This window comes from Hermetia illucens, chromosome 1 (genome assembly GCF_905115235.1).
Source record: "Hermetia illucens chromosome 1, iHerIll2.2.curated.20191125, whole genome shotgun sequence".
NCBI classification, from domain to species: Eukaryota; Metazoa; Arthropoda; class Insecta; order Diptera; family Stratiomyidae; genus Hermetia; species Hermetia illucens.
Genome location: NC_051849.1, coordinates 143453319 through 143481022, shown reverse-complemented (window position 1 = coordinate 143481022; position 27704 = coordinate 143453319). Strand labels below are relative to the sequence as shown.

The 27704-nt window shown below is 41.7% G+C and overlaps 1 protein-coding gene across 1 annotated transcript; it reads left to right on the top strand.

Annotated features, from left to right (window-relative positions):
* Nucleotides 1–7964: 7964 nt before the first annotated feature.
* LOC119646865 (nucleolar transcription factor 1-like) lies at nt 7965–18272 on the top strand. The gene is made up of 11 exons (XM_038047490.1): nt 7965–8209; nt 8268–8297; nt 15663–15847; nt 15908–16248; nt 16309–16424; nt 16484–16581; nt 16639–16878; nt 16938–17595; nt 17653–17785; nt 17853–18027; nt 18090–18272. The coding sequence occupies exons 1-11, from the start codon at nt 8173–8175 to the stop codon at nt 18129–18131; spliced, it is 2055 nt and encodes a 684-aa protein (XP_037903418.1). The 5' UTR covers nt 7965–8172; the 3' UTR covers nt 18132–18272.
* Nucleotides 18273–27704: the final 9432 nt, after the last annotated feature.

Below are 27704 nucleotides of genomic sequence, written 5' to 3'. Positions count from 1 at the left end.
AAAGTTCCTAACGGTTATAGGCCCGCTTGAGACACTATCATCAATAGGTACACTATAACCAGTAAAAGGGGCACAATAGTTCTTCAAGGACAACAAACAATAAAACAACAACAACAAAATAATAATAATATACATACATATACATATGTGCGTCTACCTTGACTAGTTAATCCTGATATAAAAATAACTAGAAAAGGTAAAAATAGGATAATCACATGTTTCCTGCTGTTCAGATGAGTCCACTGTATATGAGTACAATCAACCTTCACCCTCTTTGTTAATAATCGTTGAATTTTCTCCAAAATTTCCATTGTGTCTTGTTTCACCGAAAACCTTTCAATCACTAAATTCTCATATTGCCCCCAATTAAGTACGAACAATTCGCGAAAAACGTTTAACTTTTGTGATTTCACGAAGTCCCTTTATCTACCAAGCTAATCATCAGCATGCTGAGTGGTTTGAGTATTTGATAATTTTAGGTGATGTGTATCTGAAATTGGTAATTATCTTTTTCTTCTTCTTTAGCCACTGTTCGGTTAAGAAACATGGTCAGCTCCTAATTGGTAAATAATACATTTAGTAAATGGTTCTCAGCTAAAAGCATTTTAAAGAAATCTTACAATAGTTTATAGGTAGCAAGAACACATTCGCCTTATATATGGCATGGGTATAGTGTATTTCGGTCTAATGGGTACATTGTGGTGCTTTTATTTCCTGATATTTTTCGAATGCAATAAATTCGAACGAAGAAGACAACTTTGACCGTATTTGCAATTATTAGTAAAATTGATGTTACTATATGTTTTCTTATGAACTAGTTTTACAATTAAGTAGAAAGCAAAAAAAGTGCATATAATCATACCATATTGCTCCATCAAAATCTTACAACTCGCAGTGCTTAACCCGACGACGCGTTTTACAAAGCCAATTTCCAGATAGCAAACTCGTGTCAGTAGTTGGTAATGTAATGAAATGATTTGTAGTGTAGGTTTCTAGTATGAATGTTTCCAATCGGTAATGAGTGCATAGTAATTGGTAATTCTCCCATGAGAGGTACTAATTTGATGTACTATAACTTTGTTGATTCCAATACAATTACTGTGAAACTTGCTATTGTCATGCAATATATAATCAGCTATATTATGTTGGATTGCCACACCGTCCACATCGCCTGCAAATTTTCCGAAATCCGGGAGAAAATCGATCGTCGTTTCGGCTAGGCCATCGAGGAGATTCCCGACGTTTGCCCCGTTCTCGGGGAAGCGACAACTTATGCGGCTTGTGGCGAATAATTGGAATTACCTCGTGCTGGGGCACCACTAATGCTCGTAGCATTGGAATTATATTAACACGCATGTTTTCTGCTTTAACTGCTGGCGGATGGCCCGCTTTCTTTTCCTGTTCATCTGCCATTTTCCACTGATCAATTGACTTCCAACCAAAACTGAAAACTTTCAACTTTGCTGACCACGGAGAATTACGAAAAACGATTGCCTTCAAGAATCCCAGTGTTAGGTCATTTCGCCATTGGATTTCAGCAAAAAAGAAAACCCATTAAGTTCATTTCAACTATTTCTGCAACAACCACCCTTTCTATTATATTCGTTTTAAAAATGAAGGGGGTCCTAAGTCCGCATCAACTTAATGCAGGACCGGACCAATTGAGGAGCAACTTACTCCTTTTCTGGTCCACGGACCCCTCGCAGGGCTTGCACCCAAACTTTTTTAAAAAAAGTCAAGCGACGGCGGCTTTACGGTTTCTTACCATACGCATACGTGACATACGTGAGCGCCACTTTAGCCAGTAGAATCGCTTGGCATGTCAGTGAGGACTATACTCACAGCGACCACCAGGCAATCTGCATAGAGATCAAGGGCGGATCGAGCTCGAAAAAGAGTTTTCGCAGAATGCCGGGTGGTATGCTTGGCTGGACAGTGAAAGCGTTCGAGGGGGACACGTTTTCCGCGGTGCTCAAATCCGACATATCCCTGAATGGTACGCCTGGAGAGAAAGCCACCCAGATCACTCGATGGGTGACGGAAGCATGCGATGCTACTATGCCCAGAAGGCGATTGCTCTCCAGTAGGCAACCCAACTACTGGTGGAACAACGAAATCGCAAGTTTGCGAGCCGCATGTTTTCGGGCAAGGAGGCTTTGCCAGAGGCTCAGGGGAAAACCCGGTGGCGACGGTCGAGAGGAGGCACACAAGCAATTGCGTGGCCGCCTAAAGGAAGCCATTCGGAGGAGCAAAAAGAACTGCTTCAAACAGCTGTGCGAACATGCCGACATAAACCCTTGGGGTGATTGGTGATGAAAAGGCTGCGGAAATCACCCCAGGTGACCTGTTGCGCCTCCTGAAACAGATTGTTACTACTCTGTTCCCTCACCACGAAAATAAGGGAAGGCAAATTTTTGTCCAGCTAAATGACGGCATAATACCGCCTGTAGCTGCGGGGGAGCTGCGGGAAATATGTGGTAGGTTCGGTGACAACAAGGCTCCAGGTTTGGATGGCATCCCCAACCGAGCTTTGAAACTGGCAGTGATGCCCTAGCTGTGGTATTTGCAGCAAAACACCCAGAAGATGTGGAGGTTTATGCAACAGAAACAGTGAGAGCGGTAAAGTCCTGGCTAGAAAAGGCCGGGCTGACCTTGGCGGACGCGAAAACGGAAGCGGTCTTAATAACGAAACGCAGGAAAAATAACACTGTAAAAGTGGAGGTCGGTGGACATACGGTCGTATCAAAGCCGGCTATCAAATACCTGGGGGTAATAATTGACACCAAATTGAGTTTTAGAGCGCACCTATAGTATGCACGCCAAAAGGCAGCCAGTGCCACCACGGTACTTGCAAAAATGTTGCCAAATATTGGTGGGCCGAAACATTGCCGGAGGTTGGTGCTAGCCGGAGTGGTGCGCTCCATCCTGCTCTACTCGTCGCCTGTATGGGCAGAGGCGCTTGCAAACTCTCAGAGACGGAAGCAGGTGAACTCGGTTTACCGGCGGATGGCTTTGAGGGTTTGCAGTGCTTTTAGAACCACATCAGATGAGGCAGTATTGGTGGTGGCAGGCATGATACCGGTTGACATTCTGGCCAAAGAAATGAGTGTCCTGCACAATGCAAGACATATGGAGGGGCATGCACAGCGTAGAAATGCGGCAAGGTCAGAGTCGCTTGATCTCTGGCAACGCAGATGGGACGAGTCTGCGAAAGGTCGGTGGACGCACAGGCTCATTCCCAACATTAGGGTGTGGCTTGAGTGAAAACATGGGGAGACCAGCTACCACATTACCCAGTTCCTCACGGGACACGGTGGTTGCTACAGACAGTATCTGCACCGCTTTGGGTTAGATGATTTTCCGAACTGTCCCAGATGCGATGGCATACCGGAGGATCCAGAGCATGTGATGTTTCACTGCCCACGATTTGCGATGGAAAGAAGGAGGTTAAACCAGGTGCTGGGCAGGAGCGGGACCCCGGAGAGCTTGGTTTTTCTATTATACTTTAAATTTTCTAGATTTATATTTATATATATTTAATGTATTGCCTCTTTCAGGATGGAGCTCCTAAAGTCCTCGGTTTTAGATACCGCCGGAGGGCACCCATGGCACCCTAGCGTGTGCGAACGGCGGTTCTCTTAAGGTGTTGGCCACAAATGCAAATAAGACACACGAGATGTACGCGCGCCCCGTGGTCGTAGAGGTGCCTCGCCGACGTGACGGAATTTCGGAAAAAATTGTGCTGACGTTGCCACCATATATTTTGTCTTGCCTTCATTGATGTGCAGCCCAAGATCTCGCGCTAATCGCCGCCTGCTCGATCTGGGTGAAGGCAGTTTGTACGTCTCGGGTCGTTCTTCCCATGATGTCGATATCATCAGTATAGGCCAGTAGTTGGGTGGACTTAAAGAGGATCGTATCCCTCGCATTTACCTCAGCATCACGGATCACTTTTTCGAGGGCCAGGTTAAAGAGGACGCATGATAGGGCATCCCCTTGTCGTAGACAGTTGTTGATGTCGAATGGTCTTGAGAGTGATCCTACTGCTTTTATCTGGCCTCGCACATTTGTCAGCCTAGTCAGTCTTATTAATTTCGTCGGGATACCGAATTCTCTCATGGCCGTGTACAATTTTACCCTGGCTATGCTATCATAGGCGGCTTTAAAGTCGATGAACAGATGGTGCAACTGTTGTCCATATTCCAAAAGTTTTTCCATCGCTTGTCGCAGAGAGAAAATCTGATCTGTTGCTGATTTGCCTGGAGTGAAGCCTCTTTGGTATGGGCCAATGATGTTCTGGGAGTATGGGGCTATCCGGCCTAGCAAGATAGTGGAGAATATCTTATAGATGGTACTCAGCAACGTGATACCTCTATAATTGGTGCACTGTGTGATATCTCCCTTTTTATGTATGAGACAGATAATGCCTCGTTGCCAATTGCAATGATTCGCTGTCCCATACCTTGAGCACAAGTTGATGAACTACTCGGTGAAACTGGTCGCCTCCATATTTAACTAATTCCATTCCATTCCATTTCACCCTTATAGGTATTGCGGAGGGCTGTGTTGTACATCGCTTCAGTATCCACTCTCACCTGATTGTCAGAGGGGATTGTAGGTGGTGTCATAATTCGAGCTCGGAGCACTATGCCAACGAGATAGTGGTCCGAGTCTATCAAGGCTGAGAGGTGGCGGCGTTCGATCATCACGGGGTCAATTTGGTTGAAAGTGGTCCTGTCTAGAGAGGCCCACGTTTGTTTGTCAACCGCTTTCCGCGCAAACCAGGTACTTCCAACAACCATTTCGTGCGATGCTGCTAAGTAAATAATCCGCAGTCCGTTATCATTGGTATCCTTATGTAAGCTATGGGAGCCGACGTATCGCCTGAATACGGGCTCCGTCCCTACTTGACTGTTGAAATCTCCAAGTATGATTTTGATACCATACTTGGGACGGACTTCAAGGGTCCGCTCAACTGCCTCGTAGAAGGTATCCTTCTCCGACTCTGCAGTATCCTCCGTAGAGGCGTGAACGTTTATGAGGCTTATATTTCTGACCTTGCCTCTCAAATGCAGAGTGCATAGCCTTTCGCTTAAATTTTCTAAGCCGATAACAGCAGGTTTCATTTTTTGGTTGACTAAGAAACGTACTCCGAGCACATGGTTTACTGGATGGCCACTATAATATATGGTGTATCGGCTCTTCTCCAGGAAACCGGTCCCTGGCCATCGCATCTCTTGCAACGCTGCTATATCGCCCAGGAGGTATCGGGGCTACTCAGCAGCTTTCGGTCTGTACAGGGAGCACACGTTCCATGAGAAAATGCGCAAATCGTTTATCCGTTGTCGTTGCCGGGTTCGTCGTTTTGAAATCCATCCTGTCCGAGGCTCCTTGCGTGGCTTCATAACATCGGTTTTCAGTGTAGGGGTGTCAGCCCTACTCAACCCCCAACCTGGAGGACCAGTTAATACATTTTGTCTCTTTGTTAGGCGCGGAAGACCCGCCTTCATCCTTCTTCGTCTGCAGTTTTTCATAAAGAAAGAACCCCCAGCGATCACCACGTGGAGGTGGAGAGAGTAGTAGAGCTATTGGTGTTGGTTCAGCAGGCGTTTCCCAGGTTTTATGCTCCACCGTGGGTACCAATTCACGTTTCGCCCTGGAACCTATACTACCCTTTGACCGCCATGTACTAATTGGTGTATACCCAATTGATTCTAATCATATTCTTCTGGGGGGAAAATTCGACCTATTAAGGGGATATATTCAGTTCTGATGACCTAGAAAATAAAAACAAGTCGAAAAGCGGAAGCTGGGCTTCAAGTATTGAAGGTCGTGTTGATTATTTTCCACTTGTGTAGTGAATGTTCACGTAAATGAGAATGTAGATAATTAGAAGATGTTACTTTTTCAATAGTATTTATTCTGAAAACTAATTCTAGATTAAACTTCCACGATTGCTCTGGCGGTCGTGGTTGTCACCCGGCTACCAACAGGTAAGCGAGCCACTCTGGTGGGTGAGTTTCACTTCGTAGTAAATTATATTATTCTGGTGAGGAGCTCGGACGAATCTTCGTTAATCAGCTCGCGCCTCCACATTATTGTGGGCTATGGTTTGTAATGTGTATCCGGATAGCTGAGTGGTTAGAGCGCAAGGCTGTCGTACGGAAGGTCGCGGTTCAAATCTCACTGGTGGCAGTGGAACTTGTATCGTGATTTGACGTCGGATACCAGTCGACACAGCTGTGAATGAGTACCTGACTCAAATCGGGGTAATAATCTCGGGCGAGCGCAATGCCTCCTAGTGCACCGTTACGGTCTTGACTGAAGTGTTCTAACACACTTCAAGGCCCTGATCCAATATGGGTTGTTGCGCCAACGATTATTATTATGATATGTGTAGTGAATATACGTTGAATATACTCGATATTCAATTCAATGTGGTACTAACATCTTGTGGGAAATAGTGATGTGACACGAAAGGTGCAAATTTGATCTACTATATTCTGATAATAATAGTAGGATTTCCCCCAAACTTTTCAGTATGATGCTTCCTAAAAGTCTGTCTTAATGCATTTTTCATTACAATTTATCAAGGATAAACACAACGTGCACCAAGTCATTGGAAACATGGTGAGAGCCATCAGAGTGCTTTATAATAGGTATAGACAGGATGTAAAAAGAAGACCCAAGGAAAAGTCTAAATCCGCTGCTCCTTCTCATTGAAAACTCTCCGTAACTCATTCTAATGTCCCATAGCCCAAGTGATCGCATCCTATACAGTGGAAGAGTACGTCCGTATTCCTGCTTATTTTACATGGCGGTCCGGGCTGCTTTCAGCACCTTTTACAAAGAAATGCTCGAATATACCAGTGAAGCAAACAATATACCAATTAGAAGCAGCAGCGGCATGAATGAAAATTACTTCATCTTTAGAAGGAAATTCTACAAAACCACATCTGGGTCTTCGATGGGGAGTCCACTGTCACCATTTGTTACGGAGATATCCATGACGTACATCGAATCAAGCATCGAAGAAAAAGGAATAATGCCAAGAATATGGCCGCGATATATCGGCGAAGTGTTCGCCGTAGTAGAAAAGGATAAAGTTATAACGGAAGACAACAAGATACATCCAAAAATCTAGTTCTCCATAACAATAGAAACAAATGGGTCTTGCGAATCATAAACACAAAGACAAATTCGAATCTGAAGTAAATATAGGGAACACATGACTATATTCAGTGAAAAAAATTTACACCTAACTTTTGCGTGTATAAGGAACCCCCCTTAAACTCAACGTAGAATGATGTTACTCTCTGGATGTTGTTTCACAAGCAAAACCTTAAAAATGGCCTTTAATTATAAGAAACTTCTATAAAAGCATAAAAACTCTTGATAGACGCGGTAAGTAGTTTCCGAAATAAGGACTCATATAAGCTAAATAAAACCCCGTTTGTAAAAAAAGAGAAGCGGATTTATGTAATTATTGTGATGAAGAGACTTGAATTGAAGAGTGGTTATTCAACATGTCGTGTCTACTCCTGTTTCTGATCAATATTCCAGTTGCAGTAGAATTTCTAACCAAAAATTTCAATTTTTTTGTCGAAACGCCGGTTTGTAGTGCCAGATTAGGACAGCATTCAAATGAAATATTTTCATGCATTCCGTTATTTCGAACGTAATGTTTGTATAGTTTGAATAATAATAGTCTGGTGTCATATCATGTTTTTCATCGTATTTCACATAAACGAAAAAAATTGTTGCATGCCTACGCATGCATATATCAAATCGCCGATTAAATACATACAATCAATTTAAATAGTAAAATTAGAATTTCGAAAAGTCTAATTTTTCCTTTAAAGGATTTAAGGCACTCTAGTCAACGTGTTGGCGTGTAGATGGCGCTTTCTTGACATATCCCCATTTGCTATTTTGTCATTGGTTGCTTGCCGGAGGGTAGACAGTTGTATTGATAACAGGCATCAGCGGAACGCGTGGGGAGTGTTGCATGTGACGGCGTCAAATTTGATTTGTGTAAAACGTCCCGATTTTAAATTGGTGTAAATTTCAGTAATTTCAAAGTGCTGTAAAGTTGAATTGTCGGTGCAAGTGCAGTCCGCAGCCGTGTGAATTGTGTTCTGAAGTGCCATTGAAAAGCGTCTTAACCTCAAAATGCGACAACGCTCGAAATCTATTTCTGTGCCCGCTGGTGAGGAAAAAGATGTTTAAATCCTTTTCATGTCGTTTCAATGGTGTTTTTTTTTCAGCGTCATACGAGCAGAGTGAGAGCGAAAGTGGTAAGTGATTCTTATATTAACTGGGAGGGTGGTTAATGTGTTGACAAAGTGGGTGAGACACTCGCGCCAAAACGTGGAGGGATTCCATTTCCCAATATCTCGCTGTATCTTTGGAGGTTATTAGTCCCAAACTGATAATATTGAGTTGTTTGAAATGCTCCACAGTGAAGATATTTTGTCATACGAAAGAACTAAAGTTGTGTTCAGCGAATTGCGTTCTTTTAAAAGATCGGCCAAGGATAAGGCGTAGAAGTAGAATTTATCTCCTCTTTATTAAAAAATATCTTAACTGAATTTGAAGACTAATTTATGGATGTTTATAAATTCTTAAGTCCTATCATAATCATCAACGGCGTGGCAGCCAGTGTCCGGTCTATGCCTGCCTTAATAAGGAACTCTGGACATCCCGGTTTTTCGTTGAGGTCCACCAATTCGATATCCCTAAAAGTTGCCTGGCCTACGCCATCGCTCCATCTCAGGCAGGGTCTGCCTTGTCTTTGGGGCTGGATCATCCTCGTCCGTACGAATTAAGTGACCAACTCACCTCAACCTATTGGGCCGGATTTTATCCACAACCAGACGGCCATGATATCGCTCATAGATTTCGGGGTTATGAGCCAAAGATTTTTCGGAGACTTCTCTCCAGCGCGGCCAAGAGTTCGCAATTTTTCATGGGAAGAATCCAAGTCTCCGAACAACGCATGAGGACTGCCGAGATCATTATCTTGTACAACAAAAAGAGCTTTGACCCTATGGTGAGTCGTTTCGAGCGAAACGACCGGGATCTCCTTGATGATGCATATGGGCTTGACGCACAGTCGAAAGACTTCTCTAGATCAAGGAATGCGATGTAGAAAAAGTGGTGCTTTTCGTCCTCTTTTCCAATGGATATTGCGACAGAAACTCGACTTGGTCGTGCTTTCTTGTCTGCTGTTCCATACTTGGCAATATCCCCATTGAACCAGACTGATAGGTCTCGGCTTCTCACTTTCCAGAGCTTAGCTTTCGTCCGCGGTGAAATCCAATTCTTTGGGGACTCCGATATTCGCCTTCAGTATAAACTTTTGTCGATATTGCTTTTTTTCATGGAAACAATATAAAAGGAGTGTTTGAAGAAACATACTTTGTACTATCTTCAGTAAATCAAAATGGAAATTCTGAGATCAGAGAAAGAAGTATATGAAGTTTAGTGGGAGTTATTCCACTAGGCTAAATCCTACCCGATCTCTCCTAGTGAGAGGTCTCGCGACAAACCGATCAAGAAGGTACATTCATTGTCGTTCAAAACAAAAAATACCGCGTTGATTAAAAAACCTAGGAACAAAGCTAGGGCGTTCACCTCAGTCGACGCGGCAGGATGGCAACGGTTCTTGATGCATGACGACATCAGGAAGCGAGTAAATTAGTCGTGTTTGCAGGCTAAATAATGGCACCCTCACTGGAAAGACTGAGAAACTCGCAAGAGCCTTTTGCGGAAGGCGCGTTGATATTTGCGATGGTCTGGTTCCAGTAGCTGCGACATAGTATGTGCGGTAAAAGTGACTACAGATTTCCCTATCTTGGTAGCCCATGCACTCAACTTGGTGTTGACATTGCCACCTCTGAAGGTTTCCGTGTTGTCATCAAAGAAGTCGCGCGATTTGAGGATTGGCTTATGAAGCTCAGCATTATATCAACCGATCGCACGATCCACTTCATGCTCGCATGCGTATCACAGACAGGTCGACCTCATGCCGAGAAAGATGCCTTCTGATAACTACTCGATGCCTGGTGGTGACTAAATCGACATTGCGCGCGATCTTAAAGGTCATGTGGGTGGAAAGGCAGATGGTAATAGGTGTTTGGAAAATCGTTCCCTATGAAACAAACTCACTTCAACTCGGTCGTTGATTCCTGTCTTGTGAATTAAGCCACTGACTCACCGCGGATTAAATGGCAATTTCTTGAGAAAACAGAAGAAATGATGTTACGCATGGATGCCAAAGAATAGTGGAATTGAGTTAAAAACACGATCGGCCTGTGCAAGCTTTGGGGTCATCAAGCCAGGTAAACGGTTCATCAACGAAGACACTTGTCTTTGGAAAGACGATGTCCAAATGAAAGTGCATGAAAAGAAACGTGTCTACCATAAGTTTATCGACGATAAAACGCAGACCAATTGGCAAATTTGCAACAAGTCGGGAAACCGGAAGCTGGACGCTTCAGGTATGAAAGGTTTTGTTTGCTTCTTCTGTGAGTATATTCGAGTATATAACTACCCCATTTGTACGTAGCCCGTTATGTATATGCACTTAGCATGTCAGATTTAGTACTTCGGGCTGTAAATTTACACGGTAAACACAACTTTGAGCGACTGTAAATTTGTTAGTAATATTATGATTTTGATTAAACTTGGGGATAATATGCTTATATTTTATATTACTACTAAAAATATGTTAATATACTATTATTAACATAATTTGAACAGATATGAATATGGATACTATTTTGAGGCCGGGGCACCATATAGAGGCAGCTTCTTGATTTTTTTCAGATTTTTCGGTTAGGTAGTTTCTGAGAATGGGTCCGTTAAAGAAATCATCACTTTCCACCCCGCCCACTCCTTGCCTTTCCAACAAATCTCAAAGCGCCGTGACAGATAGATGGCAAGAATATTTCGAGCAGATTTCAAAGAAACAATTTATTTATTCTCCACTTCCAGAAGCACTGTCGACATTTGGACCAATTCCACGTCAGTGACACTGAAGTTGAGGATACAATAAAACGAATGAAAACGGGGGAAGCAACCGGACATGACGATATTGTTTCTAAACTCTGGAAAGCGGAGAACTGGGACCCAAAACTTTGGCTCAGTGAGCTATTCAATGGAGTTATTGAGGAGTTTAGAATACCATATGCCTGGCAAGCACCACCACCAATATGAAAGAAATAAGGTGATTCAGTAGAATATTCAAATTATTGTCCGATCCGGTTACTATGCCATACCATGAAGATTTTTGAACGTTTTTGACAACTGCATTTACGACATCGTTCAAATAACCGCGAATCAAGCCGGGTTTCAGATTGAATGGGAATAAAACAGAATTTTTGACAACCAATTCCAATGAAAAAGACACTATCAGTTGCAGTGACCCACAATTATCGTCCGTTGTAATCGACGTTTCACTGAAAGTTAGTAATAAAATATTACTATATTTTCATAATTTACCCGAAAGCCACCCTGAACCCTGAATATCCCGTGTGACAGTGTCCATAACAAGAACAAAGAGGAGTGGCGTCAGGGCGCTTTCTTGATAAAAACCAACAGAGACACGAAGCGGTTTTGAGACACCCGCCACACTTCGAACTTTACTTTTCGGATCATGATAGAGCAGTTGGACCTAGCGCACGAGTTTTTCTGGCCCTAAGTATTGTCGTAGGGCATACCAGATGAATTCATGCGGAACACGATCAAACACTTTCTCCAGATCCAGGAATGCAGTGTAAATAGGGCGATGCTTCTCCCGGTGTTTCTCCATGAGTAACAGTGCAGCGTGTATTGTGTTAGAAGTTCGATAGTTCTTGACAAATCCGGCTTGATTCACGGCCATTTCAACGATTTCGTGAATACAGTTGTGAAGATACGTTCAGAAATCTTCATGGTAAGGGAAAATAACCGGATCGGACGATAATTTGGACATTCTGCTGAACAATCTTTCTTTTACCATATTGGAACTGTAGTACTTTTTTGCCAGTGAGATGCGTGTTCTACCCTCCTGAATAACCCGCTTAAAGAATTCACTGAGCCACAGGGCCCAGCTCTTCCCTTTCCAGAGCTCAGATGCGATATCGTCAGGTCTTGCGGCTTTTCCCGATTTCGTTCGTTTCATTGCTTCCTGGACTTCAGTTGCGCTGACGGGTGGAACTGCTCCAAAAGTCGGCAATAATTAAGGAAGTGGAGGATGAACCAATTCTTCAATTGTAATCTGCTCGAAATATTCTCGCCATCTATCCGTCGCGTCGGCCGGTAACCAAAGTACCGTTCTTGTCATTATCACAACAGAAGTGTTCGATATCCTGTGTGCGTTCATTTTGGTTTTTGGCAACTCGATAGAGATCTCTCTTGTCATCCCGAGTGTCCAGGCTATCGCTCGGGTGGGATCTATTTCTTTGCTTTCTTTTGTCGTAGAGAAACTTGTGACAGAGGCGTTTCTTTTCACGGATCTTCATCTGAATATTGTTATTCCAAAGCCGAATATCTCGGCTAATGTACCGTTTTTCTGGCTTGATGACCCCCAGAGTTGCATAGGCCGCTTTGTAGATCGTGTCTTTAATTTGTTGAACGATTCTTCCACATTCGTAATGGTTGGTAATCACGTGAGATCATTCTTTCTTCTCACGAAATCACCACCACTTAGTACGCGAGCCAGTGCGTTCCTCATGCTGTTTTATAGGTGGCTTGATGAGGTGCGATGGTTTCATAGGGAACGGTTTTGCAATCAGTGACGGCGGCGAAATGTCGGCGTTTTATGAGAATATAGTCGGTTTGCGTTTTACTGTTCCCACTATAACATGTAGGAAGATGAGACAATCGTTTGGTGAACCATGTGTTCATAAGTACAAGGTCATGTGTGCGATTATACGCTCGCAACCCTCATTGCGCGCTCCAAACCCCTTTCCCCATGGCACCTGTTGCCGTTTGCCTTTTCACCCACATGACCACTAGTTCGTCAGTAATGATAATATAATAGTCAGCACGTGCGTGACAAGTCTTTTCATTTAGAAGTTGCCAGAAGGCATCAGATCGACCTGTTTGTGGTGCGTACGCGGTGAAGAAGTGAATAGTACGATCAGCTGATATAATGGTGAGCCTCATCAGCCGATCATGAAATCGTTCGACTTCTTTAATGGCATCCCGGCAAACCTCTGAGATGGGAATTCCAATACCGTATTGAGTGTGCGGGCTAGCAAAATAGAGAAATTTATAGCCATTTTTACCGTGTTCACGTTCTGTCACAGCTTTTGGCAACATATCCTCGGATTTCTTGCAGAACGCAGATATCAATGGGCCTCTTCCGAAGGGCTCTTGTGAGTTCCTTGATCTTTCCAGTTAGGGTACCAACATTTAGCTTCCAGACACATATTTGTTTTGCTCGGACTGATTTACTTACGTCCTGACGCCGTCCGTGTGCCAAGAACCCTTGCCAAATTTTCCAAAGGAGCGGGGTCCGTCCTGCCGCGTGACAGAATTGGACGCCCTAGCATTTTTCGACGCGTACTACTCGATCCAATCATGTTGTTTGTAACGACACTGTCGTCTAGGGAAATCAGGTAGGATTTAGAATAGTGGAATTATATTTTATTTATCTTTTTCCCTGATCTAGGCATTTTATTTTTGTTTTACTGAAGATATTACAAAGTATGTTGACTCAAACCCTCCTTCGTTACCTGGGCTTGGGATCAGCATGCTATGTTAATAGCATGGCGGAGTTCTTTTGCGCCATTATGACATACATCAACTGTTCATCATAGAAACAACATCGTTTGTCGTCGTTTGTATAAACACAAAACCTTACTGTTTGTCTGTCCGTTCGTCACACGCGTTTTCCTCGGAGACGGTTGCAGCGATTGGCACCAAATTTGGTAGAAAGGTGGGAACTGTGACCGTTCACCCATATAGTGAGATACATCCTTCGGCGTTGAATTTAAAGGGGGGTCTCCATACATGCAAAAGAGGGTGGGATTTTTTTTTCATCAAATGTAGTCATGTTGGGTATCAAATGAAAGGTCTCGGTTAGTACTTTTCGAAGCCGGTCTTAGTTTTGACATTTGTGGGGAGTGCGGGGGGTTACAAAATTTTGCAGCAATGTAGACTACAGCATAGAGCCTGATCCTGCCAAATTTGGTGAAAATCGCACTATTTCTAACAAAGTTATACTAGGTCAAAACTGTCGCTTCTCTGCAAATTCAAGACTATGAATGTCAATATCACCCGAAAGTGGGTACTCTTACATAATATATGCATATTTTACGTGCTACATACTAATGGGACAAATGCACACTCAAATCTCTTTATAAAAGAAATACACAAAACCTTTCATGTCTGAAGCGTCTAGCTTCCAGTTTCCCGACTTGTTTGCTGTTTTTGTCCTGTCACCAGTCGACGATTCAAAGATATATTTTTGACTTATCATTTGCGAATGCTCTTCATTACTGTAAATAGGTCTCACTGCAACAACAATTACTGCTATTGATACGCCTTTATCTGTTTTTTTTTATTCCTTGCGCCCATGGAACAACACTTTCTCCGAATGACGAATTTATTTGGAGTCAGAATTTATTACGAAAGATGGGAGCTTTGAGTAGCCTGTGCAATGTAATCAAAGCAACAAACTATCACCCATTCAATTCGTCTTCGACAAGTGGAGTATTCTCCTCAAGGCCCTGTATACTGTTGGCAAAACGGTCACAATTGACGAGCGCCATTTAGAGGCCGATCTCCATTTCGTCAGTATATACACGGTCGAAGCCTGCCAAATGTCATCAAAATCTGGATTCTCTGGGATTCAGAAACATTTTCACCATATCAAGTTTATCATGGCCGCACTAGAAAGACTAGATCGGTAATAATAAACTAGGGGCGCCGTGTTGTGCTTGATATTTGTTGCAGCCTTACAGAAATGGTACATGCGACAATTTCTTCACTCATATACACTACGATTTGGCTCAGGGTTTCCAATATCATCATGAGAATTGTCTTCCATTGATTTGTCCCTGGGGAAGTATGAATTTGGTGGCGACTCCACCATTTCGATTGCGATTTAATTAAGTGTCCATAGTCGATAGTGGATTCGACTGAGACTTGGAGGTCAATATTCTTAGAATTCTTCATTTTGTTTTCCATCATGATTAATCCAGTCATTAAAGCTTTTAACCTCCGAATTCTTTTAGTCAAGACCTTCTGACATGAAATTTGGAGTGGGGGTAGAGGGTGGCATAGGAAACAAAAGTTATATAGCGCCGATGTGCGCTGGCTGTGGCTCAAATCAATACATTTCAGTTGTACTTTATGAAATAGGTCGTTTTGGCCCAATGATGTGTAGGCAACTTCACGCTCAATGATAGTTATTCGAGCTATCAGCCAGGAAATTTCTACTCAAAACATCATTTTTCTGTATTCTTTCGACCTCTATGGGCTTATTACCTTTCATTTAACTGCTTCTTTCGGAGAGAAGTGAGCAGCAAGGAAACATACCTGCTAAGGCCTACATATGCCAACAATTTAATGACAAGTTATTGGAAACAAAATTTGAAGTCTGGTGAAGTTTGCTTTGCGATACTAACAATGTGTCTACGAACCCAGTTAAGAAATTATTCATTTTTCAGATTCAGACATAAGTATGGAAGACAGTAAGGTGAAAGATAAAAAAAGTCATATTAACGAATCGACAAACAAACTTTCATGGCCAGTGGAGGATCGTATCTTATTACTATGCAAACTCAAAGGCTTAATTCCGTGGAATGATAATATTCCATTCGACGAAAGGTTGAAAGCTATCAATTGGAATCATGTAAGTAGGAGATTATTTTAGATGGTCAAAAGATAATATTTAATCGAGTGAATTCTGCAGGCTACGTTCAAAAACTATACGGCACAGGATGTCAAAGAAGAATTCAACCAAATTCTGAAAAAAGCGCGAACGTTTCGACTTCTGGAGGAAATTATCGAAGAAAAGCATAAAGAAATGATACCAAAACTTGGAGTTGAAAAACCCGTTCCGGCCTTCGCCCTATTTATTAGAGAGAATAAAGACCAAATAGAACAAGCCAGCAAATCCTTCTCGAAAAAAGGTTCATTCACACAAGTGGCTGGAGACATGTTCAATAAATGCAACGAAAAGGTTCGCGACGAATATAAACATCAAGCAAACAAAATGAAGGAAGAGTACCGTCGTACGATGGCTGCATATGAGTAAGTATTTCGAAGCAGCAATCAAGGGCTGATTCTAGTTGACCCAATTTTTTCTCTAAGATTGCCCAAACAATCACCCTCGTCGAAGAACAACAGTCAATCAAAAACCAACAACCAGAATAAGGATGTCCCGGTGAAGTTATTCATCCAAACGAAACTGCTTGAGAATCCAAAAGGTAAGAGGTAATCCCGAAATGTTTCGTTGAATTTCAATATTTATTTTAAATATGTGCAGCGTCAAAACTCGCTCTCCGTCAAGAGTACATCGGTCTACCAAAAAATAAGAAGTTGAAATGGATCCTTCGATGGTTAGGACTTGAGAAAGGTGCAAAGGTAATTGGTAAGAGGATTGGGTCTGGGACAAGTCCGATTAATAAAATTGCATTTCAGGCCAATCTGAAACAGTATCTGAAATGTAAGGAGATGTTAACAAAACAGGAAATGGAGCTTTTTAATGAATACGAAGGGCGCCCCCGCAGTATTACTGCTTATCATTTGTTCATGAGGTCTAAACTCTCCAACAAAATTTCTCCGGATATTAAAAACCGTGAAGCCTTTAAAGCATGCGCCGATGAATGGAAAACTTTGCCTGAAGACGAAAAAGCAAAATATTTGTCAGAAGCAAAACAGGTACTTGCTACTATCTTATTTCCCCCAGTCGACAGTAAGATAAGTCATCCATCTTTCAGATTCGTAAAAATTACACAGTTGATATCACCCGATTTGTCTCTTCTTTGCCCACTGATCGGCATGAATTTGAAATCAAGGCTCTTTCGTCAAAGGAAGCGGGATCGGGAAAGATCCAAAGATCTAAATTAGATGCTGGCATTAATGATCATAAATCAAGCAACAATACATCTCGATTTGATCTGTACAGCGATGATAGCAACGATGACTTTAGTGAGCAAGATGAAGATGAAACTGTTTTCCAGTGCAACACGAGCGTTTTGTTAGACCAAGGAAATGACAAGGTGTCTTCTGATGACGATAGTGAAGACGAGGATGCTTTGCAACATAAATCATCGGATAAAATTCCACAAAAGAAAACTAAAAATGATACGCCAAATCTTCAAAGTCCTACAAAACGAAGGTCAGAAAAGGAAGCTCCTATCAAAAAATCAGTTTATGACAGTAGTGATGATGATGATGGTGATGCTCTGGATATTTCACGTGGTCAGGGAAAAAGCAAGAACGTACTATTATCGCCACAGAAATCAAGTGAACCCGCGGGTTACGATTCCAAGAAGAACAAAAGGAAACACAAAGATTTAATCGGCCAGAGTCCGTTAGCAAATAGCACCATTAAAAAAGAAGAAACTGTCGCGAAAAAAGTTAAGCGCATGAAAGGTATGTAGCAATAACGATGTTTGTTGTTCCTAAAATCTGATTCGAAAGTCCTTGCAGAGGAAAGTATCAGCCAGGGTTCGGATTATTCATTCGACCTAGAGAGCTCTCAAAGCAGGAACAACTGCGGAGGCGATAGGAGCGATAAATTGAAGAAGAAATATAAAAAGCTGCTTGCGATCAAGCCACCAGAGTAAGTATTTACTGAAATGATAAAATTGTAATATTTATATATATATAACCCTATGTATTTCTCTAAGAACTCTCATGGAATATTATTCCGTTCATCATTTCGGTGGATCAATCAAAAAGGCCAAGAAAGCTTGGAACTTGCTGGACGAGGAAGCGAAAAGTGAGTGCTCCGATCAATTTGAAGCTGCAAAACAGAAATATATCAAGAAATTTAAGTTGTTTGCAAACGCATTGACTGCAATGGTGGGTTATTTTGTAACTCTTAAGATTAAATCGTTGCTTACACAATTTTTTTTCTTCTACAGGAACTATCGCAGTTTTCAGAAGAATTAGGAGCGAATCAGTGATTCGTTTATTACTTGGGAAAAGTACAAGTATCTCGTCTGTGATAATAATTAGAATTAAGCCTAAGATTTTGTGTAAATAAGGAAAGTCATTTGAAAGGACTTTTAGAACTATAAGTGATCAATATATAAGTTTTACAAATACTCATTTATCTTTATAATACGGAAAACGTATACAAACTTAAGTGTCCGTTTCTTTCAAGGTCCATCATGGATTTACACCCGCATCTTCGGGCTTTTGGTTGGGTGCCTGTAGCGTAACGTACATGCTCAATTGTTTCCCCCTCTTCTTTCGCTATATCAAAGTACAGTACTCATTTTATCTCCGGGTGTCTGTTACTTTTCGCAACGTATTCGAATATACGTTTCTGAAGATCACGATCAGACCATATACATCTAACCCGTAAAGAACTCTTAAGTATGCTGGTCAGTATCAAGCCACCACTGTTAAATGGTCTTTTCATCGTTTCCCATCGATTTCTATATTCAGACCAATCTTGGCAGGTAAACTCTGATTAGTGCGATTTATGCAACCACACCGTCGAAGAAACCTCTCGCAATTTTTCCAAAATCAATGCAACCTCATATCGTTTTCACCATTACCGCTTGATACCGTTCATTGTCTTTTATAGTCTGCCAACACTCAAAAAAATAGAGGACGACACTGTTTTTGATTTAAGACGTTCGTTGATGCGTCGATCACAAAAACGCCAGTTGTGGAACATAACTTCATCAAAGTTGCGGTGAAGAAATTTCATGGCCTTGTTCACCATTGGCTGATAGGATTGATCCAAGATATTTAAATCGCTTAGTTCTGGGAAGATTGCTGCCACTGACAGTGATTTTGCCGGTTTCATGCGGATCGGTCGTCAAAAACTCAGTTTTATTTAGATTCAGTCTGAGACCGTGTTGCATGAGATGATCTTCCCATTTTTGAACAACTTGCTCGAGATAGCTTTGCTATGAAATGCTAGGAAAACATCATCTATATATTACAGAACAGTATATAGAGTGCTCCGTGCGACAGTGGCCATAAAAAGAACAAAGAAGAGTGGCGAAAGGGCGATGATGAATACCGACAGAGAGAAGCGGTTTTTATATCTCCGCCACATTTCGAACTTTACTTTTCTAATGGTGGCCGAGTAAATCAACCCAACGCACGAGTTCTGGTTGTAGGTGTTGCCGCAGAACGTACCAGATGTGTCCCATGTGGGTTTTTTTAACCGCAATGATGTAACTTGCACGATTTCATTTTTAATAGTGTCTCAAGCTAATAATAATATAATATCGTCAAGGAATGACGCACTGCGTGCCCCTTTACTACTTATAATTTACCTGTTAACTATGGCAAGTTGTTTAAATCTATAACCGTAGTAGTAGTATGTTCCTTACTTCCCAGTGTTTCAACCTGGCATCTAGTAGTAAGTATTCTCTCAGGTGCCTCAACCTATTTTCCACGAGTGCCGGACACTACTCCTGAGCATTCTTCTCACAGAATCAGCAGACAGTGTCCGTAGATATCCTTAGCTTGCCCAGGTGATAGTTTAGCCTGCAGTGACAAGTGAGTATTCCCACTATGATCCGAAGGCTCTTCTTGGTAAGGTTTCAACAATCTTTCGAGCGCTTGGATTCGTATCCCCCCATGAGCACCCCTGGACTGTTCCATTCCTGGTAAGTTCGCCCAGTACAGATCCCTCAGCCGTTCCTCTTTTCAACGTAGTAGTCATGAACCTATTTCCGATTCCACAGAATGGCTCTGGCCCGTATAGCGGCGTCGGTATTTCTTTCCTGGCCAGCTCGTCCGCTGCTTCGTTACCTTCTAACTCAATGTGGCCTGGAACCCAGAGCATTCCCATACCAGCTTGAATTCACCTGGTAGCGCCTAAGCGCCTTAATAGTCACTTGGCTGTGGGTTAGAATAGCAATGTTCTGCCCCGTATGGTTCCTTTCGAGGTTGAAGGAGGCACATCTGCCTATGGCGTTTATTTCCCCCTGAAATCTGCGTAATGTTTCCCTTGGACCAATGAACTATCTACCTATTCGCCTACTCTAAAATTCTGGCCATTATGAAGACCAGGGTGTTTCCCACTCCCTTGTGTGCGATGTGTTATCGAACGCTCCTTTAATGTCGGAAAATGCACGTAGTGCTATTTTCATTGTTTCTATAGCACCCCGTTATACATCTGTTACCTGATACAGAACAGTTTCGTTTGACCGTTCTGCCCGGTAAGCGTGCTGACATGGATGCAGGGGATGTGTATTAGAACATTAGTTCTAATATACCCTCGCGGCCAAATAAATGTTACAGAGCAGCTTATACTATTTAATCTTCATTTTTTGGTGTTTTTTTTGTCCATGAACTTAACTGAATAACTATTTATTTCCAAAAATGTATTTGCATTAAATTTACGTAAAATATATGCTTTTTTCTTTAATCTTTTATTAAAATATTTTTTGTTTTCGAATTTTGGCTGTTGTTGTAGATATTAAGGCACGTTTTATTACAACTTAAAATATGTAGGTGAATATAAAACACCTTCTCCCTTCAATATTGCCTTGAATCTTAATTTAATCAATTTTCTGTAGTAATTGAGTGAAATTTCGTTATTTTAGGCTGCTTAATTGTTGTGATTCATATATTTTTTTTTTAAATAGCACCACAGTTCTGAATTGGAATTAAATCTGGACTATTTCTAGGCCAATTAAAAGTCGGAAGCTCTATCCTTTGCGGATATCCTTTTACCTAGTAAAAATTTAATTTTAATATTAGTGTCTAATTTTCTTGCGAGAATGATAATCATCACAAAAAAATGCAATGTTACCTATTTTGCCATGTCCAACATGACACAGATTGATCATGGAAAATTGGATCAATTTCGGGAGGATGCCGATAGATGGGCTCCGAATATTTTTTTACTATGCTTATGTAACTATCTGCATTCAGTGAACCTTCAATCAATGAAAAATGACTATAACCATAATATGAGTTTCCCTCCAGACCATGCAACTTGTCTCTGGAAACCACCGTGCTTGGATGCAACTAACAATTTACCCTTCGGGGAATACACGAAACTCCATCGGACTGGTATAGGTTTATTTTTGACTCATCGGTCAATATCATTCGACTCCAATCCGTCTGAGTCTATTCTGCAAATTTTAAATGAACAGTACGCTTTTTAGCCGCTAGCGTAGCCTTTTTTCGTGGTCGCTTTGTTTGAAGAGCTATTTCTTGTAAGCGTCTATGTACACTTTTCGACCTGATATCTACTTGGTGAGACTGCGAAAGTTCACTGCATATTCGGTTGGATATAAAAAATTGATTTTTTAGGCAAATTTTCTTTAAAACACGATCCTCCCGCGCCATCCTTATTTGGTTAGCTTTTCCACTTTCAGAAACTTCCTCTAGAGATTTACTGCACAAAAATCTCAAAACAGCCACATGACTACATCCTACTTCCTTCCAAATCGCGGTCAGTGACGAGATTCTCTTAACTACTAGTGAGAAGTAACTTCCTCTTTTCACTGTTTAACACTAAAGTCACCACTGAATATCGCTTCACGCGCATTTGCTTCCAAATTTTGTTCAATTTTAATACGGGACTTCTAAATAATATTAAACAGATTGGTCTGAAAGATTTAGGGTGAAAAGATCCTTTTTACCCTCTGTCAGAATAAAGACTTCTTCTTCCTTTTTCATTCTGGCTAGTTTCGTTTTTCACTAGGATACGTCTCTCGATGATTTGACTGTCTTAGCCGGACAACTGCGTTAATGATGACTCTGGTGAGGCCGTCTACCATTGTTTCTAGCTCTATTTCACTCCTCTGTAGATTAGACATTTGTCAGTCAGGTGTCTTCTGTAGGAGTCCCAGTTTTTTCTTCTGGGATTTCTTATTATTCTATTTACTTTTGAGTTTCCCTCAATATTATTCAATGATCCGACATAGAAGGCTCATTCGACAGCTTCCATCAGAGTTATGTCTAGTACCTCTTACCTGATGCTGGTCACCAATGTTGGTGTGTTCCCTACGTTATTCCCCCTTCCTCTCGCAGAATTCCGCCAATCTAACAACTAATTCCAGTAGAATCTGGGTGTCGTCTTCTGGGATGTATCCTGATGCCACGATTTCCCCTCGAGTTCTTTCCCCGGCTTCCAGTGCAACTTGGAAAGCCACGAGTTAGAAATGCTGAAAGAAATATGTATCTTAAGATTCTTTTCAGAATGATGCGTGCTGTTGGTTTTTTCACAATAACCTGCATACTTTCTTCCGGCACGTCCAGGATTCTTGAGCCAGCACTATTTCAATATTATCCTTGAAACTTGCCCTTGCAATTACTGCAGATGCAACTCTTGTATGGTGAAAGGATACCTGGGCTATTTTAGTGGTGGCGATCGGCGCTGTTAGTACTTGGAGCTCTTCTTCTATCTTGGAGCCTTACTCTCCTCCTCCAATATGGCACTTCCTTGCACTTCCCTTTCTGGCTTGAGCTCTAGACGGCTTAGATCAAGGTCGTTCAGCTTTCTTCGAAGTATCCTTTCTTTGTTTCTCCCTGTGCACGTGCACAAGTATGCTTCCAAATTTATAATTGATCAGGCAGTTACAACGTCTAATTGCCTTTGCCCTCCACTTTGCTTCCAAAAACTCTCCATAACCGCCTGTGGGGATTTATGTTTTGCGTGATGAGGAGGCGTAGAAGCTTCCCCGTCTCAATCACTGCGGTTTGGGGGGGTAAACCGTCACCATGTGTACCCGTGGTATATAATCCCCAGCACATATCGACAGTTCCGTTCCCTTCCATCCTGGCAGTTTAGTGACTGTAGTCCTAAGCCATCCCGTATAACACCTGGTAGAAACCGTATGCCGGTGAACACGAGCTCCTTATTCCGTTTCTCATATGACGATGGGGTTTTCAATTATTTCCTACTCCTCACGAGTGAATATTTGGTCTGGAAATATTTTCTGCAGTATGGCCAGTCAAATGCTCTTTACTGCATTAGCATAGCTAACTACGGGTCTCCTGGCTACTGTCTTCACCTCTGACCGCCTCGAGATTTCCTCTCTCTTGGGCTCGGGTTTAGGGCGCTTAGGAGCATTTCCCTTTTGCAGGCTGATTTCCGCTGCTCCCCGCTTTTTTGGCCCTGATGCTGAAGTTCTATCCTGAGCCTTCTTAAGGACCTCCTCTGGTTTCGTACTTCAGAATGCAAAGATATCATTTATCACCTGCGCCACTAAGACCTGTCTCCTTCCTAACGTCTGATATGGTAACCTCAGACGCACCTTTGCTTTTTCAGTGGGGACCTTTGTTGGTTGTGGTCTTCCAGAAAGCCAATGGCCTTGGCTCCACTGCTTAATCTTCCAACTTCTCCCTTCTTGGGTGTGCTCACTTGGTTCTCAGTGTTACGAAGATGTAGCTCCGCCGTGGACCAGTTTAGGTGCTGTGCGGGTGCCCGCTTGTCTGTTGTTTGATTTGTTGGTTTGTTTTATTACATTACTTATATAATTCCCAGCAGTCTGGAAGCTAAAAGGTCCTCCGTGCCACAATCCGGCTAGCATGGCAACGTCAAACATACTTAATGAGGCGACCAGATATCAGTGAGGCCCCGTTCGAATACAGTCAGTTACTCCTGACTGCAAACTCTCCAATGGGCACGGTTCGCATAACACCGTGGATTGCCGGAGGTATTTTTCGATTTCTCGGCATAGATCCACAGCGTTTTGTTAACAATAAGGTCACCTCGTACAGGATGTGACTGTCACCACCCACTAACGGTCTTGGTAGATGAGAGGTTTGGCTCCCGGAAATTCACACAGCAACCACAGAGAATGATTTGCTGGCTCTCAGAAGGCTGTATTCCGCATTCGTTACTCATATTTTCTTAATTTCATTGCAATGGGTGACTATTAAAACTGTTTGGCCTACCCGACCCTTTCCGTAATTTATAATACTTTACTTGTGTATATTTTACGTTATACATGCGTTATACATAGCAATTTTATTTTTAAGTCAAATAGTATTCTGGAAAATTGCGCTCCCACTAAAAGCACTAGAAGTTTTTATAATACTTACTTAAAACTACTTAAAATTAAGTTAAGTTAAAATTGAGTTGCGTTCTATAAAAAAAAATATATCTGTAGAAAGTAAAATTATCCAGCAGCTGTAGATGAGTGGCATAAATGACTTCCTTCAATATTATACTATAATTCGACTGCTGAAGGTGGTTTTCCAATAAGGACGATACGATTTGAAATTGAAATAGAACAGACACACTATTATCGAAATTGATACTCATTGGCTTTATTTGTTAGTATATTTCATGCCTTTTATCTTTTAAATAATTTGTCATTTAAATGACCACCACGGCCTCGTTTGACCTGATGAATTAGGTCGGTCCAATTTTCAATGACTCTACACTTTCGGCTGGTATAGCCCGAATGTTGGTGTCTAGGTGTTGAATTGTTTCTGGTTTATTTGTATATACTTTCGATTTAACATAATCACACAGAAATAGTTTAACGAGGTTAAATCACATGATTTTTGTGGCCAGCTGCGACCCCTGTTTCATGACTTTTCGAATTTCTACGCAATAAATTCATCATAGCGGCTTTAGTATGGCAGGCCACGCCGTCTTGTTAAAAAATAACTTTTTTGCATTGATTTCATCAATTTTCGGAAGAAAAAAAATTCTATCAACTTGTCACGATGGCGTTCTCCATTGACAGTAACCGAACGGCCTTCGTTATTTTCAAAAAAGAATGGCCCAATAATTCCGCCGCACCACAAACCGTCAATTTCTCTGGGTGTAGTGCTGTTTGATGAACCGCTCTCGAATTTGATTCACTCTAGTAGCCTCATCCGAAAAAAATATTTTCATATGAAAATCCAGATCCCTTTCCATAATTTCGGGAGCCCAATCATCAAATTCACAACGTAATCGATGGTCGGTTGGCTGTAATTCTTTAGCGAGCACCATCTTATATAGATGATAATTTCTCCTATCTAGGGTCGAAAATCACAACCGATAACAGCTATGATGATGAAATCCGCGCACGGTTGTTGTCAGCCAACAGAGCGTCTCAGCATAGGGTCAAAGCTCTTCTGTACAAGATAATGATCTTGGATTCTTAGCAAGAAGAATTGCGAACTCCTGGTCGTGTTCGAGAGAAGAATCCTCCGAAGAATTTTTGGCCCCGTACATGAAGATGGACGATTCCGTAGCGTACATAACGACGAAATCTATGAGCGAGACCATGACCGTAAAGTTGTGGATAAAATTAGGCTCAATAGGTTACGGTGGGCGGGTCACTTAATCCATATGAATGAGGGTGATCCAGTCCGAAAAGTCCATAAGGGCAATATCTATGGTAGAATAAGAAGACGAGGCAGACCCTGCCCGAGATGGAGCGACGGTGTAGGTCAGGACGCCAGACAGCTTTTAGAGATATCAAATTGGTGGACCTCGGCGCAAAACCGGGATGTCTGGAGTTCCTTATTAAGGCAGGTCTAGACCGGATACCAATCGCAAAATTTGCCAGGTAGTAATTTTGGACAGGTCCAATTTTTGGGAACGACATGGAAGGGACATATTTTCATTTTTTGCTACACTGGCAGATACGGTACGCTCTCTAGATATTGTTCTGGTATCATGCAAAGAATAGTCACTTTCAATTTTTTCAATTATGTGACGAATAGCTTATTGAGGCGATGCACCATGACGGCCATATTTAGCTCTAAATGCTCTTTGAGTAGCGACAAAACTTCTATAATTTTGGTAAAATACTACTACTATTTCCAAACGTTGACGTAACGTAAACTTATCCATAATTAAATGGCAAACCTTACTGAACACAAATTTCAGAAGTCTGGCAACGAAGATGGCGTTAGTGAGCTGTCAAAATCCTATTGTCCCTATTGGCAAATGCTGTATAAACGAAAACAGTCGTTTTGGCAAGTGTTTACCAAAGGGCACTGATGTTGTAAGTATAGCAAAGAAAGCTGATTAGAACCAACGTGGTTGGGTCAAACAAGATAAAGTCTTTAATAAATGGGAAAAGTTGTGAATGCCATTGTTTTCAACGAATAAATTACCTATCTGTCGATTATATAGGAAGCAAGCGGTTAAACAAGCCGGGAATCGGAACCGCTTCAGGTATGAAAGGCTTTGTATATTTCTTTTAAAAAATATTTCAGTGAACATTTGCCCTATTTGTACCTAACACAATGTATGCATATATTATATAAGAATATCTATTTTCAGATGATATTGACGTTCTGTCTTGAATTTGCACAGAAACGACAACTTGGACCTATTATAACTTTGCTAATAATGGTACGATTTCCACCAAACTTGGTAGAACCATGCTCTATATTATGGCCTATAATAATAATCGGCGCAACAATCCGATTAGAATAGGACCTGAGGACTGCATTCAAGACTGTAACGGTACACTGCAGTACACTGTAGCTAGTGCCTTCACAGCTGAGTCGACTGGTATCCGACATCCAGTCACGATAACAAATCCCTCTGCCACCAGTGAGATTTGAACCGCGACCTTCCGCTACAACAACCCCGCGGTAATAACTTAAGCCATCCGGGTAGTAATTATAGTCTATATTGTTGCAAAATTTCGTGATTCTAGGATGCAGCCAATTACTAAAAATTATAGTAATTTACTATTATTAACTTTATTTGAATGTATATCGGTATAGAGGAAATTTCAAAGGCTGGGTACCATATAGTGTCAAAACCATGACCGGCTTCGCAAAGTGCTAACCAAGACCCTTTATTTGATACCCCACATGACTATTTTTGGTGAAAAGAAATGTACACTGCCCTTTTGCATGTATAAGGACCCCCCTCCCCTTAAATTTGACGTTGAATGATGTATCTCACTGCGTGCGTGAGCTATCAAAGCTCCAACCTTTTCACCAAATTTGGTGCCCATCGCTATAACCGCTATAATGTGCGTGACAGACAGTAAACCGATTTTAATAAGGTTTCGTTTTACACAACCATAAGCGCACGCACATAAATGAATTCTACCAGCTTCAACAAGCAATAGTATGAGCCATATTGGTCTAGAAACAGAGTTGGTATCGTCCCTGATGTCTTACTATCAGTGGTGTCCGAAGGGCTTAGGAGACAAAAAATCGGCTTGACTGCAGTGTGGCTTGCCGTGCAACTGACACAAATCCATAAAAATGCATTAAATCGGATCATCAAATTTTTTTCTGAGCTACCCAGCGCATCAGAAAAACATGTTATGAGAAAAAGCCATAATGTGATATGATATCTACTGTGTTTGAACATTTGAAACATTTTTTAACACTAGAATAGTCCCTTAAGTCGAAATCTATATAATTCGGAACAATTTTCCCTGGCAAATGAGGATTCGATCAAGAGAGATTTTGCTGTATGTATCTTCAATTCACTAACAGTCAGGAAAAGTTTGGCTGAAATCAGATGCAGCTTCCTCCGGAAATTAAGCATGTGTCCCCCCTTCCGAACACAAATATGCATATATATTGAGATACTTCAAAATGTGTTTAATTTAAACCTAAAATCACACCATATTCGT

Excerpts from the sequence above, each read along its gene's own strand:
- LOC119646865 (XM_038047490.1), top strand. The coding sequence starts at position 8,173 with ATGCGACAACGCTCGAAATCTATTTCTGTGCCCGCTG. Across the intron at positions 16,249-16,308 it reads CGTACGATGGCTGCATATGA|ATTGCCCAAACAATCACCCT; the intron begins GTAAGTATTTCG and ends TTTTTCTCTAAG. Across the intron at positions 16,425-16,483 it reads ACTGCTTGAGAATCCAAAAG|CGTCAAAACTCGCTCTCCGT; the intron begins GTAAGAGGTAAT and ends AAATATGTGCAG.